The 20,239-nt window shown below is 35.3% G+C and overlaps 1 protein-coding gene across 1 annotated transcript; it reads right to left on the bottom strand.

Annotated features, from left to right (window-relative positions):
• Positions 1 to 919: 919 nt before the first annotated feature.
• LOC127087109 (zinc finger protein CONSTANS-LIKE 2) lies at positions 920 to 2,206 on the bottom strand. The gene is made up of 3 exons (XM_051027959.1): positions 1,755 to 2,206; positions 1,492 to 1,671; positions 920 to 1,260 (listed from the first exon to the last, which is right to left on the bottom strand). The coding sequence occupies exons 1-3, from the start codon at positions 2,082 to 2,084 to the stop codon at positions 1,030 to 1,032; spliced, it is 741 nt and encodes a 246-aa protein (XP_050883916.1). The 5' UTR covers positions 2,085 to 2,206; the 3' UTR covers positions 920 to 1,029.
• Positions 2,207 to 20,239: the final 18,033 nt, after the last annotated feature.

Below are 20,239 nucleotides of genomic sequence, written 5' to 3'. Positions count from 1 at the left end.
CCGTATTTCATAATAAAGTTATAAGTAGTCTATTTTATTTATTTTTAATCAATTAAATGAACTCTAAAATCAATTTAAAAATCTGTTTTACATTAAAATTAAACAAAAGTTAAAGCTTATTCAATAGTTATAGTTTAAAAGTTTAAACTTAACCTTTTTAATAAATCAGCTAGATTATATCAAATTTTAAATAGACCGGAATATATACCCCTCTATATCAATTTGACCTATTTACACCTTTACTTTTAAGACATGGTTGGCAATTTATCCTTTTTTTTAATTCAACCCTCCTAAAAAAAGGCAAAAATCTCTAAAATAAAATAAAATAAAATAAAATAAAATAGGGTCTCTAATTGGTAATGTCATTTTAAATATGTAAATCAAATGTGATTTTTAAAAAGTAGATTTTCCTTAGTGTTATGCTTCCAACCTGTTGTCATAGTCTCTCATATTTCAGTCCTTTTCATAGCATTAGAGGATAGCACCCTAATATATACTGTTTTATCTTCATATTTGCAATTCAATCATATCCTAATATGCTAGACACAAGCCAAAGTTGACATTACCTCTCTTCATTTCCTATGTACATTTGGTATAGGCAATCTTTAAATCAATTACTTTTTCGTAAATTCGATAGTGTCCGGAGGTCGGAGGTTCTACATAGATTAATCACAATTTAATTATAAATAAGTAATTTTTTTTATATTTAATTACAATTTAATCGTAATAAATATTTTTATTAGATTCTATTCCATCAGAATTTAATTATAAACTTCTTTAAATCCTATGCAATAATCCGTTTTACACATTTTCATACCACACATCATATAGACTCATCACCAAAGTTTGATTCAATAAGACATAGTATACATTGATGCTAATCCTATAGAAAGATAAAGGGCACTAAAATATATGGACATAGAGATAAATATATTTACATTACTACTTAATTTGATAAGTACAATAATACTTTAAAAATGGAAAAAAGAAATAATTAACTAGCTAAACTTAATAATCTTAATAATTATTCTAATACAATAGACCAAAAGATGAACTTCCTTGAAACTCATCATGAACAAGATTTGCAGCAACTATGGAATCAAAGACATTAATCCAATTCTCATCTTCTTCATCTTCTTCCTCTCCACCACCAATGTGACTCCACTGAACTGAAGTATTGTTCGTATCGATTTCACCGTTCCTCGCAAACCGTCCTCTGATTCGAGGCCTCCTGTCCGCTAATGTCTTCCTACAAACATACTTATTCACATAACAAAGTTAATCAACATTAGTGTTGTCAAAAAAAAACAGTCTGTTCAAATTCCGCTACGTAACATGCTTAGTACAGTTTCGTCCATTACTTGTTGTTCTTTTTATATTCTTGTAAATTCTCACTTTTTCATTTTCTCCATAGTAAAAGGACAATTTACTGTCACATTTTGATAAGTACATATTTTAGTATATGAAAAGTAAATACAAAGAAAATTGAACCTTAATTTTCTTGTTGAAGTTTCTTTGATTCCTCTTTCTTTTGTATCTTTCAATTCTGAGTTTCTTCTCTTCCGGGCTATATGGACAAACTCTGTTCATACCTTCTATGATCATGCTACTTTCACTAGACAATGGACTATCCACATGATGATGATGATTATGTTGCATTCTCTTAACCCTCTGCAAATCATTACATGCGAGTTTGAACTAAGTTATTTGAATTTATCAGTTATAAAAATAATAATTCCTATAAATTACTCTACCTGGAGATCTCCCGTGCTGGAAACTTTTCGCACGGGAGTGTCTTCAGAGCCGAGCAATTCAGCGAAAAAAGCGGAGAGGGGATGACGGCGGGTCCCATTGTTATGATAAAGAGAATGACTGCTAATGCTTCTCTGCATGAAGATGGGAGTACTTGGAGTTGGTGAAGGCGATCCACCATAGCTGCTATAGCCACTACTCAATTCCGAGTTGTTGAGTTGGGAGAGAGTGTCTTGGAACGAGTCAAACTCAGTGAAATCATGGATGGAGTTTTGTTGAACAAAAGGTGTTGAGAATAATGGGATATTGTTGGAATTAGAGTGTGCATACATGGTGATATAATTAGTTAGGGTAACTAGAGTAAGAAGAATGAGAATGAAGTGTGTATGGTAACACTACAAGTAATGCAATGACAAACATTTAATATTTATATGATATGAGTGAGTTGAGTGAATTATGTTTCATATGAGACATAATGTAAAGTCTTTGAAAGGACAATAGAACATTATTGTAATGTATGGGTCTCAAGTTGTGTATGACGTGGATGATGACGTCATCATATTTTGGTTGAAAGAGAAGAAGAGGAACCGTTGACTTGTTTTTTCAACTCAAGTGAAAAGACTTGAAAGGATAAAAGTAAATCCTAATCAATAGGAGACATAACCATCGATGATCCCATTATTAAGATTACAACAGGAGCTATGAATTATTTGAGACATTCATGTTCAAAGTGATTTTTTTTTTATAGTTTATAAATCAAAATATTTTATGCGTAGTTGTTATTTATCTAATTTTTATAATTTCATCTTAAAAACAATTCAAATTTCAAAGCCCTCTAATAGCATCTACGATTGATGCTTCCACTATTATCAACAAATAAAACAGGTACTTCTGTTGTGGTGTGTAAATATTTGGGTGCTAACTGAGGAAGGGACCAATATATACTACTAAAGTGTCTCAAATAATTTAAAAATAGTTTTTATTAATAAAAATGAATTTTAAAAAAAATTACAAACTTTTTCAAAAATAAAATAAAATCTGTTTAATATAAAAAATAATTATTTTTAATCAAATAGTCTAGTCGTTGAAATTCACTTTTTAAAAGATGAACAAGTGAGATGTCACACATTTGAATCTGCACGCTTACGTATGTATTCCTTCACAACTACTAATTTATTTAACGAAAAAATTATTTTTAAAATACCATAAAAAGATATATTTTAATCAATAACATCAAAAATCATTTTTTTTAAATCTTATAAGACAATTAATGAGGTAGAAGAAGAATGAAAAAAATAGAATTAAAAATATTTCACTATTTTAAATAAAATTCAGTGTTAAATTTAAATTGATTAAATTATAGTTTTAGTCTTTTTATTATACTCTATTCACGAAATCAATCATTTTATTTTATTTTAAAATAATTTTGGTTATTCGTCCTCAATTTTTATCTAATAATTTATTATAATCACCATGATCAGTGCATTTTGATGCACATTCTTCTATATTTATACTTATGTATTTCCATGTTTTAGTTTGGTTATTTTTTCCTTTTAATGTGATTTTATAATTTATCTTATTTATACACTTATTTGTTTTTCGCAGTTTATTTTCAGCATTAGCAGTCTGCACGAATAAATTAATAATTGGAACTAGGAGTATCAGATCGAGACGTGCTACCCGTCGTTGGAAAGCTAAAAGAAAGAGCCACGACTTTCATGAAGAAGTCAGAAGCTAATTCGGACCGTAGAATGGTTGAAAAATCCGTTGAAGCCTTCAGCACTAGATTTATATTTTGTGTTGGGTTATTTAGTTTGGGTTTGGGTTATGTTTTGACCAAATTAGGTTTATTCTACTTTTCCTATAACCTAAGCAGCCGAAAATAGTACACGGTATCACTATTCACAAAAATTTGAAAACTTGTACGAATTCCATGGAGAACTAATCCCTCTGATTCGATCTGCCGTAATTCAGGTTTCAAAATTTGAGATTACTATAATGTTAATTTTAGTTTAATTCCTTTCAATGATATTTTGTGTTCTTGTATGTTTAATTCGATTGTATGAAATATATTGATTCAATTTGGTTGATGTTGTTGGTGCAAAGGTAGACTGAAAGATGAATATTCTATTAAGAGAATGACGGCTACAAACATGATAAAGTTACAATGATTGTCACCCTATTTATAAGCTAAAACTAGGGTTACTAGAATATAATAAAATACTAAAATACCCTCTAACAAACTTAGGGGTTAAGAAAATAATAAAACTAATAAATATGAATTACTTCTAATACCATCCCTTAATTCATATTCCATCAAAACTTGTAACACCAATTTCATCCCTTAATCTGAGAAATTGATCAGTCTTGATAGCTTTCGTCAGAACGTCTGCCAACTGTTTCTGAGTGCTGCAGTGTACAACTTCTAACACTCCCCTCTGAACTTGATGTCTCAGAAAATGATACTTGGTCTCAATGTGCTTGCTTCTCCCATGCAACACTGGGTTTCTGGCAAGATTGATTGCAGACTTGTTGTCAATCATCAGCTTCAGAGGCTTGTTTACTTTAATCTTCAGATCCTGCAATAGATTCAGAATCCACACAGCTTGGCATGCAGTAACAGCACCTGCAATGTATTCAGCTTCACAAGTTGACAACGCCACAACAGGTTGTTTCTTGGAACACCAAGAAATGGGACCTCCCAGAAATTTGAATAAGTACCCAGACGTACTTCTTCTGTCAACTCTGTCTCCACACCAATCAGAATCTGAATAACTCAGAAGTTCTGACTCATCCTTTCTTCCAGAAGGAAATAATACTCCATACTTCAGAGTTCCCTTGATATACCTCAGAATCCTGACAGCAGCTTGGTAATGGGACCACTTAGGTTTACTCATGAACCTACTAACCATCCCAACTGAATAGCAAATATCAGGTCTGGTATTGCACAAATACCTCAGAGAACCAACCAACTGTTTGAAGGTTGTAGCGTCCACATCCTTTCCATCAGAGTCAGAATCCAGTTTCTGATTTGTATCAGAAGGTGTGACAGCAATCTTACAATTCTTCAGATTAAATCTCTTCAGAAGTTCTAATTCATACTTGAGCTGATGCAAAATAATACCTTTCTCAGAGTATCTGAACTCCATCCCTAGAAAGTATGTCATTTTGTCTAGATCAGTCATTTCGAATTCATTCATCAGAACTTTCTTGAACTTGACTATCTCCTGTTCAGAACTTCCAGTCAGCAGTATATCATCAACATATAAACATACCAGAGTCATATTTCCTTCAGAAGTATGCTGAACATAGACACCGTACTCCATCTCACATTTCTGAAAGCCTTGCTTCTTGAAAAATGAATCAATCTTCTGATTCCAAGCTCTGGGCGCTTGTTTCAATCCATATAGAGCTTTGTATAATCTGTACACCATCCCTTCCTGATTCTTTTTCACAAATCCAGGAGGTTGTGACACGTAAACTTCTTCTTCTAATGGACCGTTCAGAAATGCAGATTTTACATCTAAATGCATCAGAGGCCAATTCCTGTTAGCAGCTATTGCAATCACCATTCTGATTGTTTCATGTCTTGCTACAGGTGCAAACACTTCAGAGTAATCCAGCCCAGGTTTCTGTAGAAATCCTCTGGCTACCAACCTTGCTTTATGTTTGCCAATTGAACCATCTGGCTTTAACTTCTGCTTGAAAACCCATCTGACGCTGATGGCTTTCTTGTCTTTTGGAAGTTCTGTCAGCTTCCAAGTCTTGTTTCTCTCTATAGCATCAAGTTCTTCTTTCATGGCCTTCAGCCAGAGCTTCTGCTTAAGAGCCTCTTCTGTACTTATGGGTTCAGAGTCTACTAACATGGCACACTGAATAACTTCTCCTTCAGAGTCTACTTCAGTGTCTTGCAGCATGTCAAATTCTGCATATCTTCTGGGGATGTTTCTGATTCTTTGTGGTCTCTGAACTTGTTCAGAGTCTTGAGCTTCAGAGTTTCTAGCTTCAGATGGTTGACTTCTTCCAGAGCTTTGACCATCTTCAGGGGCTGGCATATTTCCAGAGTCTGAATTGCCACCAGAATCTGGATTACCATCAGAGTCTGGGTCATCAGAGTCTGGATCATCAGAGTCACCTTCATCTTCTGAGTCTTCTCCAGAGTCAGAATCACTATCAGAATCAGAATCAATGTCAGAGTTTACTCCAACTTCAGAAGTTCTTAACTCTGACCTTTCTTCAGAAGTTCTAACATCAGAATCAGATTGAGACTTATCCCAATTCCAAACTTCTGATTCCTTCACAATCACATCTCTGCTGAATTCAATTTTATTGGTTTCTGGACAATAGAGCTTGTATGCACCTGTACTGTGGTACCCTATCAGAATCATCACTTTGCTTCTATCATCCAGCTTCTGTCTTCTGGCTTCTGGAACATGTTTATAGCAAACAGAACCAAACACCTTCAGATGACTAACACTTTGCTTATCTCCAGTCCACTTCTGTATTGGAACTATTTCCTTCAACTTCTTCGTAGGACATCGGTTGAGTACATACGTTGCAGTGGCAACAGCTTCTCCCCAGAGCTTCTGAGGAAGCTTCTTCTCCTTTAGCATGCTTCTCACCATATCAAGCAAAGTGCGGTTTCTTCTTTCAGCAAGACCATTGTGTTGAGGGGTATAAGGAGCAGTAACCTCATGCTCAATTCCATTCTCCTCACAGAACTTCTGGAACTCTTTGGAGTTATACTCACCTCCATCGTCAGTTCTAAGAATCTTCAACTTCTGACCACTCTGATTCTCAGCCTTCATTCTGAACTTCTTGAATTCATCAAACACCTCGTGTTTAAACTTAATAAGGGATACCCATGTCATTCTTGTGAATTCATCAACAAATAACACAAGGTATTTATTCCCTCCAATCGATGCTACTGGAAATGGACCACACACATCAGAATGTACAACTCCCAAGGCATGTTTTGCTCTTGGAGCAGTTTCTGACGCAAATGGCAATCGTGGTTGTTTTCCTTCCATGCAAACTTTGCATGACTTTTCAGGCTTCTTAATTGCAGGAATTCCATGTACCAACTTCTTTGAATTCAGATGTTTTAAGCTTCTGAAATTCAAATGACCAAATCTTCTGTGCCACAGCTCACTCTCCTTCTCAGCACTTGTTGCACTAAGACATTCTGAGTCTGCAGTTCTGACATTCACCTTGAATGTTCTATTCCTTCCCTGTTCTGACTCCATAATCAACTTCTGATTGCAGTCATACAGCTTCAGAAGATTGTCCTTCATGGTAACTGAAAAACCTTTCTCAATTAATTGTCCCACACTCATCAGATTGCTTCTGATGCCAGGTACATACCACACGTTCTGAATCAATGCTGTTTTCCCATTGTTCAGAATCACTCTGACATTTCCCATACCTTCTGCATTAAGATATTTGTCATCAGCACATCTGATCTTTGTCCTCTTTTCAGAGTCAAAGTCAACCAGCCATTTCTTGTTTCTAGTAAGATGATTTGAACAGCCAGTGTCCATATACCACCAGTCTATCAGATCCATATCATCAGATTCAGAGGCCATCAATAGCACAGATTCGTCATCAAAACTTCTGGCTATATTTGCTTCTTCTGATTTTCTCTCCTTGTTTGACCAACAATCTCTAGCAAAATGACCGAACTTCTTACAGCAGTAACATTGGATTTTCTTCTTGTCATACTTCTCTTTTCCCTTCTGAGCATTCTTTTGTCTATCAGAGGTTGAGCTTTCTGACTTCTGACCACCATCAGATCTTCTCCTGGCTTCTGACTGCTTCTGATACCTCCTATTAGAAGTTGCTTTCAGAGCCTGCTGCTCTACTTCCCTTTCAGAAGTTCTCTCAGTTAAACGCAACTCTTGTGCTTCTAGACTGCTCTGCAGCTCTTCAATTCTCATGGTGCTCAGATCTTTGGAATGTTCTATTGCTACCACAATGTAATCAAATTGACAGGTAAGGGATCTCAATACCTTCTCCATGATTGTTTCTTCAGAAAGAGTTTCTCCACACGCTTTCATCTCATTAGTGATCAGAATCACTCTGGAGATGTATTCAGAAACTTTCTCATTATTCTTCATGTTGAGATTCTCATATTGTTTTCTCAAGGACTGAAGCTTCACCTTTTTCACTGATGCGTCACCACCATAACATCTAACCAGTGTGTCCCACGCAGCCTTTGCTGTCGTTGAATCTGCAATCTTCTCAAACACATTTACATCAACACATTGATGAATGAAGAACAATGCTTTCTGATCCTTCTTCCTTACTTCCTTCTGCGCGTTTTTCTGTTCATCCGTCGCATCTGCTGCTACCGGAACATAACCATCAGTGACAAGATCTAGAACATCTTGAGCACCGAACAGTACACGCATTTGGATCATCCAACGATTCTAGTTTTTACCGTCAAATACCGGAAGTTTGGTGTTCATGTTGCCGTTTCCGTTCATCTTTCTACCTTGCACAGTACACTCAGATTTCTCACACAGTGTTTCCCAACCCACAGAATTAAAAATTCTGATCAGATTTTGTTCAAGATTCAACACGAATCTAAGAATCAAAATCAAACACACAAGACCTCACGTTCACTCGTGTTTCCCGTGTTTCCCAATGAATCCGAACCGGAGCTCTAGATACCAATTGTTGGTGCAAAGGTAGACTGAAAGATGAATATTCTATTAAGAGAATGACGGCTACAAACATGATAAAGTTACAATGATTGTCACCCTATTTATAAGCTAAAACTAGGGTTACTAGAATATAATAAAATACTAAAATACCCTCTAACAAACTTAGGGGTTAAGAAAATAATAAAACTAATAAATATGAATTACTTCTAATAGATGTATGATCCTAACATAGGCACGTCACGTTTGCTTAATTCGTTTTTGTGTCTGATCAATCATGTTTGCTTAATCCATGAAAACTTATCCCGTTTAGGGTATTAAAATTATATTAATCGATGATAGTAGGAACTGAATCGGCAGATTGAATTATTTCATAATCACTTATTTCATAACAGCTTATTTCAAGAATTGCTTTTAATAATCACTTTTTCTTAATTGAACACCAAACCAAGCAACCCCTAATTCGATTTTCCTTTGGATAATAATAATCAAGAATCCCTATGAGAACGATATCCGAATTAAAATTGTTGCTGTACTACGTTTTTGAAAAACACTCGTTTTGACCCGCGCGCGACAGCTGATCAAATTAAACCATTTTGATTCTTCATCCTCAATTTTTTTCTAATAATTTATTTTAATCACCACGTTATCATAATAGAAAATAAATAAATATAATACCACATCATTAAAAAAAAGTGTTATATTTTAGATAAAAATTAGGGATTACAGACCAAATAAAATAAAGAGAGTGATGCCGTGAGAAGAGCATAATAGGCAGAACTAAAATTATAATTTAATCATTTAAATTATACAGACAACCATAATAAATAAACTAAAAAATAACTAATATAATTAATAAACAAAATCATAAATTAAAAATAAAGAAAACACAAATTAATATTTTTTTATAACATTAACATCAAGATTTTATAACTTTATTGAAAAAATTAAGAATTAAACTTATTTATATTTATATATACTTAAATGAGTATAAATGATTGTTCTAAAATTCAATTACCAGCGATAATATTTATTTATATTTATGAATTAATATAAATAAATTTTAATTTTTTTAAAAAATATATTGAATTATTAATAAAAATTATTAATAGTATACTTAGCCATACTTACTTTACACAACTAAATTTTGAGGCTTGATTATGTATCATCTAAAATGACTGAATTTTTTATAATCTTTTTATAGCATAGCATGTTGAATTCATTTAATCTAAATACAAGTTGGTTTAAAATTTACATAGATATTAAATGAAGACATGCAATTAACAAAAAAAAGAAATAGTGAGATTGATACATGAGTCAAAATTGCTAGTGTGGTCCTGTTGGTGTGAAATATATTACCTCCCTACGCTAGGGTTGTAGAATGATACCCAACTTTCATCGTACCCTACCACTTACTAACCCTGCATGTGGCAATATACCAGCTTTTTTTGCAGATCGATCACATGGGACCCTCTACAATTTGTTTCTTAATCATATCACTAGTTCAGAGAAAGCAAACCTAGTTATATTTCTTGTATAGGACTACTATATAGATTTCATTCTGGTCTTACAACATGGAAGATCATTATTTTCATCATAATCATCATTACCATATACTCTCTCTCTCTCCCGTCTCTCACTATAACTATTCTTGCATATACCATCTTTTAAAAAATTAAAATATATTTTTATAGTTATTTTTAAAATATTTTTTTTATTAATACTGCAAATTTGTTTTGACGGGACTTAATCTGTTAAAGTATGTCTGAGTTGGTGTGTCATAGTAATTCAAAATATTATATTTAATTAGTTATTTTATTGCTTATTTTGTTTTTTTATGAATTGTCGTTAGTTGTAAGATTATCTCCAATGTTATTGATAGATTTTTTTAGTTCATGATTGGTTGCCTTGTAATCAATCATATATATTGAACCGTTGTAGCTCATTGAATGACAAATCAATCATTTTGTAGAATCTATTTTCTTCCTTAATCTCTCTTTTTTTTACTTTGTCTCCCTCTACAACTCTTGTGCCAACAACAAGCATTCCACAAATATTAGTCTTGGTCTAGAGTGAGGATATTATTGGTCCACTCCCTAATATCTAAAGGTTGGTATCAATTGGTATCAGTCTGATGCTCCATGGCATCTCCGCTGATCCCTCTAAACGACTTGGAGCAACGCCTTGAAGAGCGTCTCACACAGTTGCAACTTCAACGAAATGCAGACAAGAACGAGATTCATTCATTATTTCGTGCTCACGCCGACCAAGGTTCCCCGACGTCAAACGTTTGACAAGGATCTAACAACACTCGTAACAATAACAACAACATCCAGACAATTCGCATCTCCAAAGTCGAGTTCCCTTGTTTTGATCGAAAAAATGTGCGCGATTGACTCTACAAATGTGACCAATTTTTTATGTTGGATGAAACTCCGACACCGTCAATGGTGCATTTGGATTCTATTCAACTTGATGTGTTATCTTTGCAGTATCATCTTAACTATATGCGTCAGAAGTTTGATGTTTACCCGCCTTGGCTATAATACGTCACAAACGTCACAACTCGCTTTGGCTATACTCCCTCTATTTATAGATTCAGGTTAACTTGGACCTCAAGCCAAAGCCCAAAACTATAAAAACCCAAAATTATAAAAGCCCAAAATAACTAACACTACTTAACACACTAGGTGGTTGGACACTTCCTTGCTCTGTCGAGCAACATGCTTCAACACAAGGAATTACAATTCAACACACCACCTAATTCATTGTGTCTAAGCTATCTACATTCATCATAGCTCTTAGCCTTCTGAACACTTCGACCTGCACTCCCTTTATCATGATGTCTGCAATCTGATTCTCAGTTCTGCAGTGTTCCACAATCATCTTCCCATCTGCTACCTGCTCTCGAAGATAATGAAACCTCATCTCGATGTACTTGCTTCAACCATGTGCTATCGGATTCTTCGCCAGATTGATAGCTGACATGCTGTCGATCTTCATGGTAATTGCTCCATGTTTCTTTACTGTTATCTCTTCGACCAGATTCACCATCTATGTTGCTTGGCATGCACAAAGAGAAACAACTATATATTCTACTTCGCATGACGATAATGCCAATACTGGCTCTTTTCTCGAACTCCAAGCAACTGGTGCACCACCTAGCATAAACATATAACCAACTGTGGATTTTCGATCCTCAACATCACTACACCAACTTGAGTCAGTGTATCCCACTAATTTGCATTCTTTTCCTTCATCAGCTACAGGAAACAAAATGCCATAGTCGAGAGTTCCTTTCAGATACCTTAGTATCCTCTTCGCCGCTGCTAGATGTGATACCTTTGGCTTCTGCATGAACCTACTCACCATACTACACTGTATGCTAAGTCAGACCTTGTGTGACAAAGGTATCGAAGTGACCCAATAAGTCTTCTATATTGGGTTGGATCGACATCATCTTCATCTGAATCCTTCGACAGTTGTAATCTAGGCTCAGTTGGAGTCGAAGTTGGGTTGCAATCTTGCACCTCAAATCTCTTGAGAATTTCACCTGCATACCTTCTTTGGTGCATCATCAAACCTCTACCACTCTTGTATAATTCGATGCCAAGGAAATATGAAATGTCACCCAGATCTGACATTTCGAATTCCTTTGTTGAGATCACCTTTGAAGTCTTCGATCTCCTTCTTGCAGGTACCTGTTATCAACAGGTCATCGACATAGAGGCATAGTATAAGCAATTCACTCTTGCTTTTTCTTACATATACTCCATGTTCAGATTTGTACTTCATGAATTCCTTATCCCTTAGAAAGCCATCTATCTTCTTGTTCCAAGCTCTTGGAGCTTATTTAAGTCCGTACATGGCTTTATGCAGCCTGTACACCTTTCTTTCTTCGTCATGTTTCACAAACCCAGCTGGTTGTGCAACATAAACTTCTTCTTCTAAGGGGCCATTAAGGAATGCACATTTCACATCCATATGACACATCTACCAGTTGTTCATGTTTGCTAGACCAACAACCAACCTGATTGTTTCAATCCTAGCAACAGGTGCAAAAACTTCATCGAAGTCGATTCCTTCTTTCTGAAGAAATCCTTTCGCCACAAGTCTCGCCTTGTGTCGAGTCACTTCTCCTTTAGGATTCAACTTCACCTTGTATACCCACTTCACATCGATTGCCTTCTTATTTTGGGGAAATTCAACAAGTGACCAAGTGTTGTTGACTTCGATTGACTTCAACTCTTCATCCATTGCTTTCATCCACTTCGAATATTTCAATCCCTCAGCTGCATTGACAGGTTCGACATCTGCGTAGAAAGCATAATGTACCAGCTCACCTTCTTCATCGACTACATCATCTGATGTAATCACACATTCTTGCAACCTTGCAGACATGTGTCTCGTTCTTTGAGGTCTGCTTGTACTTGCTTCACCTCTGACTTCTTCCTGTTGAACTTCTCTTTCGACTTCACTAGCTAGTTCATCACAAAAGATTCTCACTGAATCTTTCTTGACATTCTCAGTCCAATCCCACTCCTTAAGCTCATCTATGATCACGTCCCTGCTGATCACTACTTGCTTATTCACTGGGTCGAACAACTTATATCCTCCAATCGAATGATATCCTATCAAGATCATCTGACTGGACTTGTCATCAAGTTTTCTTCTCAACTGATCTGGCACATGTCTATATGCTATAGATCCAAACACCCTCAGATGACTCAAGCTAGGCTTGACACCATACCAACATTCTTCTGGCGTGATTCCTTCTAGCTTCTTCGTCGGACATCTGTTTAGAATATATGTCGCAGTCGACACAACTTCTCCCCATAATTATTTGGGTAGATGCTTGCCTTTCAGCATACTTCTAACCATATTCATAATGGTTCTATTCTTCCTTTCTGCGACTCCATTCTGTTGTGGAGTGTAGGGTGGCACCACCTCATGCACAATCCCTTCTTTCACACATAATGCATCAAAGTCTTTCGACACATATTCTCCACCACCATCAGTTCTCAATATCTTAATCTTTCGACCGCTCTGTCTTTCGACCATAGATTTAAACTTGGCAAATACCTCGATCACTTCACTTTTCTTCTGGATCACGTAAGACCACCGTTTTCGACTGAAATCATCTATGAATGTAACAAAGTATTTGTTACCTCCAATTGAGTCCACCTGGAGAGAACCACATACATCAGAGTATATTACTTCAAGAATTGCCTTCGACCTACTTCTTGCATCCTTACTGAAGTTGTTCTTATGTTGCTTTGCCTGCACACATTCTTCACACACTTTGTTTGGAATGTCGATTTCTGGTAATCCTGAAACCATATTTCTTCTCTTTAAATCTCTGATGTCTTTGAAATTGAGATGGCCAAGTCTGTAATGCCATATCCATTCATCTCTGTTGGCTGCTGTTGCTAGGCACTTATGCTCCATCACATTTAGTTCAATCTTGAAGGTTCTAATCTGAGACATTCGAGCCTTCAAGATCAACCTTCCATTTGAGTCGAGAACTCTCATCATCTTGTCTTCAATCGACACCTTGTAGTTCTTTTCGACCAACTGCCCTATGATGAGCAAATTACTCTTCATGCCTGGTATGTATAACACATTTGAAATTAATGACCTCTTGCCATCTTTCCCCCTAATCAGAACATCACCAACACCTTTAGCTGCTAGAGTGTCGTCATTTGCAAATTTCACCATGTTCTTCATTGAGGGCTTTATGTTGACAAACCAATCTTTTCTTTTAGACATGTGTGATGAGCATCCTGAGTCCAAGTACCACTGGTCCTTGAATCTTTCCTCTTCTCTTGTTGTGACCATCAGCAACGTCTCTTCTTCTTCATGTTTCGCCAGCTTTGCATAAGTTTCTTGATTCTTATGCTTTTTGGGACAATCACTAGAATAGTGACCATAATTCTAACAATTGTAACACTGAATGTGACTCTTGTCTGGGTTTTGACCACCACCTCTTCCTCTACCTGCAACACCACCTCTTTGGTTGCCTTGGTTCCAGGGTTTTCTCTGATTCGACCAGTTTCCTTCTTGCTGATTTCGACCATTCGAATTGTTGTAACCTCCTCTGCCTTTGTTGCCATTCCAGATTCCTTTGCCTTTTCTTTCTTTTAGTGATTGAGCCTGCAAATCCATATCACTTTTCGACTTTCCTGCAACTCTTTCAACCATTCTTTGTTCATGAGATTCAAGCGTCCCTTGAAGCTCTTCCTTTGTCAGTTTTGACAGATCTTTCGACTCTTATGGCTACTACCACGTGGTCGAACTTTGGAGCCAACGACCTCAAGATCTTTCCAACAACAGATCTTGATGTCAACACTTCTCCACATACCTTAATTTGATTCACCAGTTTCGTAACCTTGGTGAAGAAATCAGTTATGCTTTCATTGTCTTCCATCTGAAGCAATTCATACATTCTTTTGTGAGTTTGTAACCTCACCTCTTTCACCTTCTCTGCGCCTCCAAATGATTTCTCCAGAATTTTTCATGCTTCTTTCGCTGACTCTGCATCACTAACCTTTTCAAAGTTATCAGCATCAACACATTGATGGATTATAAAGAGAGCTTTATAATCTTTCTTCTTCAATTCTTTATGTGCAGCCTTTTCTTGATACGTCGTGACTTCTACAAGCGTTGCTACTCCTTCCTTCACAAGATCCCAAAGATCTTGATAACAGAACACAACCTTCATTTGCTTGCACCAATTCTGATAATTGTTGTTCTTGAGAATCGGAAGATTTGCTGGAAAATGCCCGTTTGGATGATTCGTTGTCATGGTGATTTTCTTCCCACGAATCGGTTAAACCGGAGCTCTTGATACCAGATGTTGGAAATCCCCCAAAACCTATGGAGAATTTCAATCAATCTTGATGAACAAGATTGTTATTACCCACACAATAACAACGAAAAGAGAAGAACAATGGAGAAAGAAAGTGTATAGAACGATGAAGGAGAAGAAGAATTAAATTCTGCAGAGTTTCTCTCTGCCCACAAACTGTGGAAAACTTCTTATTCACTTTGCAACTGCAAAATACTGTGAATTACAAGTGTTGTGATTACTTTATTCACCTCTATATGAAAATAAGGGTTACTCCCTCTATTTATAGATTTAGGTTAACTTGGACCTCAAGTCAAAGCCCAAAACTATAAAAACCCAAAATTATAAAAGCCCAAAATAGCTAACACTACTTAACATACTAGGTAGTTGGACACTTCCTTGCTCTGTCGAGCAACTTGCTTCGACACAAGGAATTACAATTCAACATGATCCTCATAAGATTCAAGTTGTTAGTTCATGGCAAATACCATCTAATCTTAAACAATTAGGAGGATTCCTTGGGTTAGATGGATACTTCCGTAGGTTTGTGAAACACTTTGGAAGAATAACCAAACCTTTGACTGGTCTACTTAAGAAGGACTATTTTTCATGGTAAGAAGAATCTACTCACGCTTTCAACATATTGAAACAAGCTTTGGTATCTGCTCCTGTACTGAATCTACCAAAATTTTCCAAAAGACTCATTATTGAAACTGATGCTTTGAGCAAAGGAATTGGAGTTATGTTAATGCAGGATCACCATCATATAACTTACATCAGTAAAGCCTTGGGTCCAAGACAACATGCCATGTCTGTCTATGAAAGGGAACTATTGGCTATAGTCTATGCAGTGCAAAAATGGATTTCCTATTTAACATATGCCCCATTCACCATTAAAACATATCAAAAGAGTATCAAATACACGTGGGAAAAATGCTTAATACTCCTTTTCAATAGGTTTGGGTCTTCAAACTGTTTGGTTTTGATTTTGACATAATGTATAAATAAGGGTCTTCAAATATGGATGCTGATGCCCTATCAAGGAAAAAAGGTGCCAAACTCTTTGCATTAATTCTTAATGATGCAAGCAATGATCAATCCATCAAATTTGATTGGCAGCAAGATTCACAACTCAACTCCATCATACAAGAACTGCAACAAAATCCAAAATCTCACATTAAATATACTTGGATTCATAATGAATTGAAAAGAAAGGGTAAACTGGAGGTTCCTCCGAATCCTATCATTAAAGAAGCTATTTTAAATTGGCTCCACAACTCAGTTGTTGGTGGATATTCTAGAAGAGATGTTATAGCTAGTAGAGTCAACTTAGTTATTGATTCCCCCACTTTCTTGAGCCATACCAATTTTTTTTGACTTAGAATAACAATGCATATTTTGAAAGTTTTAGGCTATAGACAATACTTATGATAAATTGTAGAAACTTGGGAAAATGTTACAAGATCAGTATCGTTTTAACACCGTGAATCTCCCAAATATAGATATCAATTTGAGTACTTGTCATGTTGTAACCTTAAACTCTCATCCTTTAATTTTCCTTAAGCAGTTTATTCAGCAATCATCACCATCCCAAACACACACTACGCGAGAAATCGATGCAAATAAGTGTATGATCTTAAGCTTAAAAGAGAAAAGAAAGATCAAATTAATAAGGATGCTCATTCTAAGTTAGGTGACCCTCACCCGATCACTTAACCCAACAGTACAAGCCTTATTTGATAATATCGATCACGCCAAAGTGTGAAGAAAAGAAAAGAATATATATATATATATGGATCATAATCACTATTAGATTATCTTGCTATGAGTGTGGAAGGATAACAAGCTTAATATGATTGCACTAGAATGAAAAAAGATAGAGAGAAGGATGAGTAAATTAGGCTTAGACATGACGACATGATCCAGATTGGTTTGTATAGGGGGAGACTTATGTCTGCACCATACAAATTTGTATTCCCACGATATCCTTATTGAAGAAGTTAATATCTATTGATGCAACTCTAACCGAAATTGAGTTTATAGCCTAGAACGAATATCCAATTGCAACTGTTTTCATGAGTTTTGATTTCTACATGTTGCATAATTTTCAAAAGTTTTTCATATGTGTAGCAATTGCTTGAGGACAAACAAATGTTTTAGTGTGGGAGAGTTTGATAACACCGAAAAACATAGTTTATTCTGACACGATTTGTACATGTTTTATTATTATTTTGTTGCATTTTGTAGTATTATGCTGGTAGTTTATGCTTGTTTCAGGTACTTTACGAGTAAGAGTCAATTTATGAAGAAATCAGACAAAAATGGCGAAAAATGAAGAAAAGTGACAAAAATACACACGTGGCCACCTACATGGCGCCCGCCATAGCGCCCGCCATGACTGGGCAGACATGAAACCCACCAGAGAGGAAAAAAGAAGGTTGAAGATGCAGTCAAAGGCTCGTGGAGACCGCCACAAGCCTCATGGTGTTCGCCATGCACATTAAAAAAGGCCAAAAACATATTTTGCACTTGTGGCGACCGCCATGAAGTTCGGTTCCTGAAAAAACACAACAGAAGGAATCAATCCTTCCCCATTCCCCCATATTTTCTCCCACAAAGTCTACACGAGCAGGACTCGGTTCAACACTTATTTTCACTATAAAATGTTAGTTTTGAGCAGTTTTTGGCATCCAAGTTTGTACGCATACATTTTAGTTCTTAATTTTAAGCAAAAAATATATTGAAAAGTGATAGAGCTCTCACAATGGGGGACTATCTCGCCATAACTTTTAGGATCTTTTATTGTAATGTTGGATCAAAGTTGCTGACATTTGAAGATATTTTCCGTTCAGTTCAGTGTACTCTAAGTATTTCCGCATTTAATTTCAGTTTACATGTTCTTTATATAATTGCTTTAATTTATTTCTGTTTGTTTGAAATTTGTTTATTCGCAATGATGTTGTTAATTTCCATTACCATGAATTGCATATTTATGTTTAATACCATGTATGGCTAAACTGTTGTGAGTCCGGTATGTAAGGACCGTCGTTCCGACGAGACTCGATAATAAGTTGGCGTAAACCTTTTTATAATTTTTTTTTCTGGTTTTGATTTTTAATTTTAATTCTGAAAATTTTTGCACGAGAGTGAAAACATTAAGGTCCGAGTCAACAAAACGAGAGTGTGAGACTTGAATCAGATAGTAAAAATTGGGCATTAACCCTAAATACAGCGAGAACGCTTTAGGATTGATTAGAACTTATTGATTTTCAAAAAGTATTTTTTGATGCAAATGGGCTAGCAAGAGCAGGAATTTGGTCTAGAGGTATAACTAGAGTTAACAAAATGAGAGTGTGAGATAAAACTTTTTTAAATTAATATTTTTCTACTGAAAAGTGATTCAATACATTAACACACGCCAACGAATTATTGAGTCCCCGAGGTACGCTGAGATCCACGTTCTGATCTCTCTTTTCTGTTATATTTTCAAAACTTTATTCCAATTTAAGTATTAATATCTCCTAAATCAAATTTTCATAAGCCTTAGATTTACATAGTACCAATAGATAACGATAAGTTTGACTATTGGTCCCTATGGATTCGATATCTTTTAAAACTACGCGATACAACTGTGCACTTGTAGTTAGATATTTTGATAGACTCACTAAGTCACGATCACTTCCTGACTCGAATCACATGATTGGTGATTCAAATCAAATTCATCCAAATTTATTTAAAACAAAGTGTGATTCTAATCATACATTGCTTGACTCGAATCACACATCCAAACTTGATTAAAATCACTAGCAACAAACTTTTTCACTTCACCGCCTTCGATTCATTTTATTCTTTATTTGATTTAAATAACAATAACTCATGATTTGACTCAAATCACATTGTTCTTTTCCCATATTTTTGTGCCTTACTTCTAGAATCTAATTAAATCTTTGTTTTATCTCAAATAAAGTTGTTGTTGAAAGCGTATGTCAATGACACTTATTGATCACAATTGAGAGAAACTCTTTGATAAGACATTGAATCTTTCTGCTTGTGTACCTAGAAAATTCATCAAAACCCAATAAATTATGAAAAGATTTCTTCATTCATAAACAAACTATCTCCGAAATTTAACCTTGTGAAAAACCTCCTAGAATATTGATAGTGTGAGAATTATACATTTGTGTTATATGAGATATTTTATATACTATTCATCATCTTCAACCTTATACCAAGAATCTATTGTTATGGGTATTGAATCTAAATATTAAGTGTGAGAGGAAGATTGAGGTACATTAGGGAATCTAATATTTTTTTTGTGAAATTTTGCTGTTTGTATCAGGATAAAAGATCGTTTCTTGTTCACATTATTGGTTGGGGCTTATCAAGCAAGAGAATAGTTTTCTCCATACTCTAAGGAAGACTTTGGTGGATCCGAGTAAATGTTTCCGTAGAACAAAGTTAGGAGTTATCCTCATTTGGTGATAGAACAATCGCTCAAACAAGTCTTCTTCATATCCGAGTAAATGACGTAGCATAATTTAAGCTTGAAGTAGGTTATTGGATCTATCAAGTTTGGTGGATAAAGTTCATTAAAGATCTTGAATGTCAACAATTGAGTAATCTGCATGAATAGGAAGAATCGTTATTTTAGATCCGTGTTTGCTAAAGCATTGAGCTGTTAGTGTTTGGATTGATAATAATTTATTGTACCAAAATACTTGTATTTTTAACTTTAATCATAGTGGAAGAAAGATATTGGAAAATTCAAGAATACTTTGAATAGAGAATTTGATATGAAAGATCTTGGTGAATCTAAGAGGGGCTTAGGGATGAATATTATGAGAAACTGAAAAATGAGTGGGTATTTCTTATCTTAATCCAATTACTTGAAGAAAGTGGTTAACCTGTTTAGAATTCAAGATTCTAAATTTGTCAACACTTTTTTGCGTCATTACACAAAAAAGTTGGTTTTGCAATT

Source organism: Lathyrus oleraceus, chromosome 5 (assembly GCF_024323335.1).
Source record: "Lathyrus oleraceus cultivar Zhongwan6 chromosome 5, CAAS_Psat_ZW6_1.0, whole genome shotgun sequence".
NCBI classification, from domain to species: Eukaryota; Viridiplantae; Streptophyta; class Magnoliopsida; order Fabales; family Fabaceae; genus Lathyrus; species Lathyrus oleraceus.
This window is presented reverse-complemented; position numbering and strand designations above follow the sequence as displayed.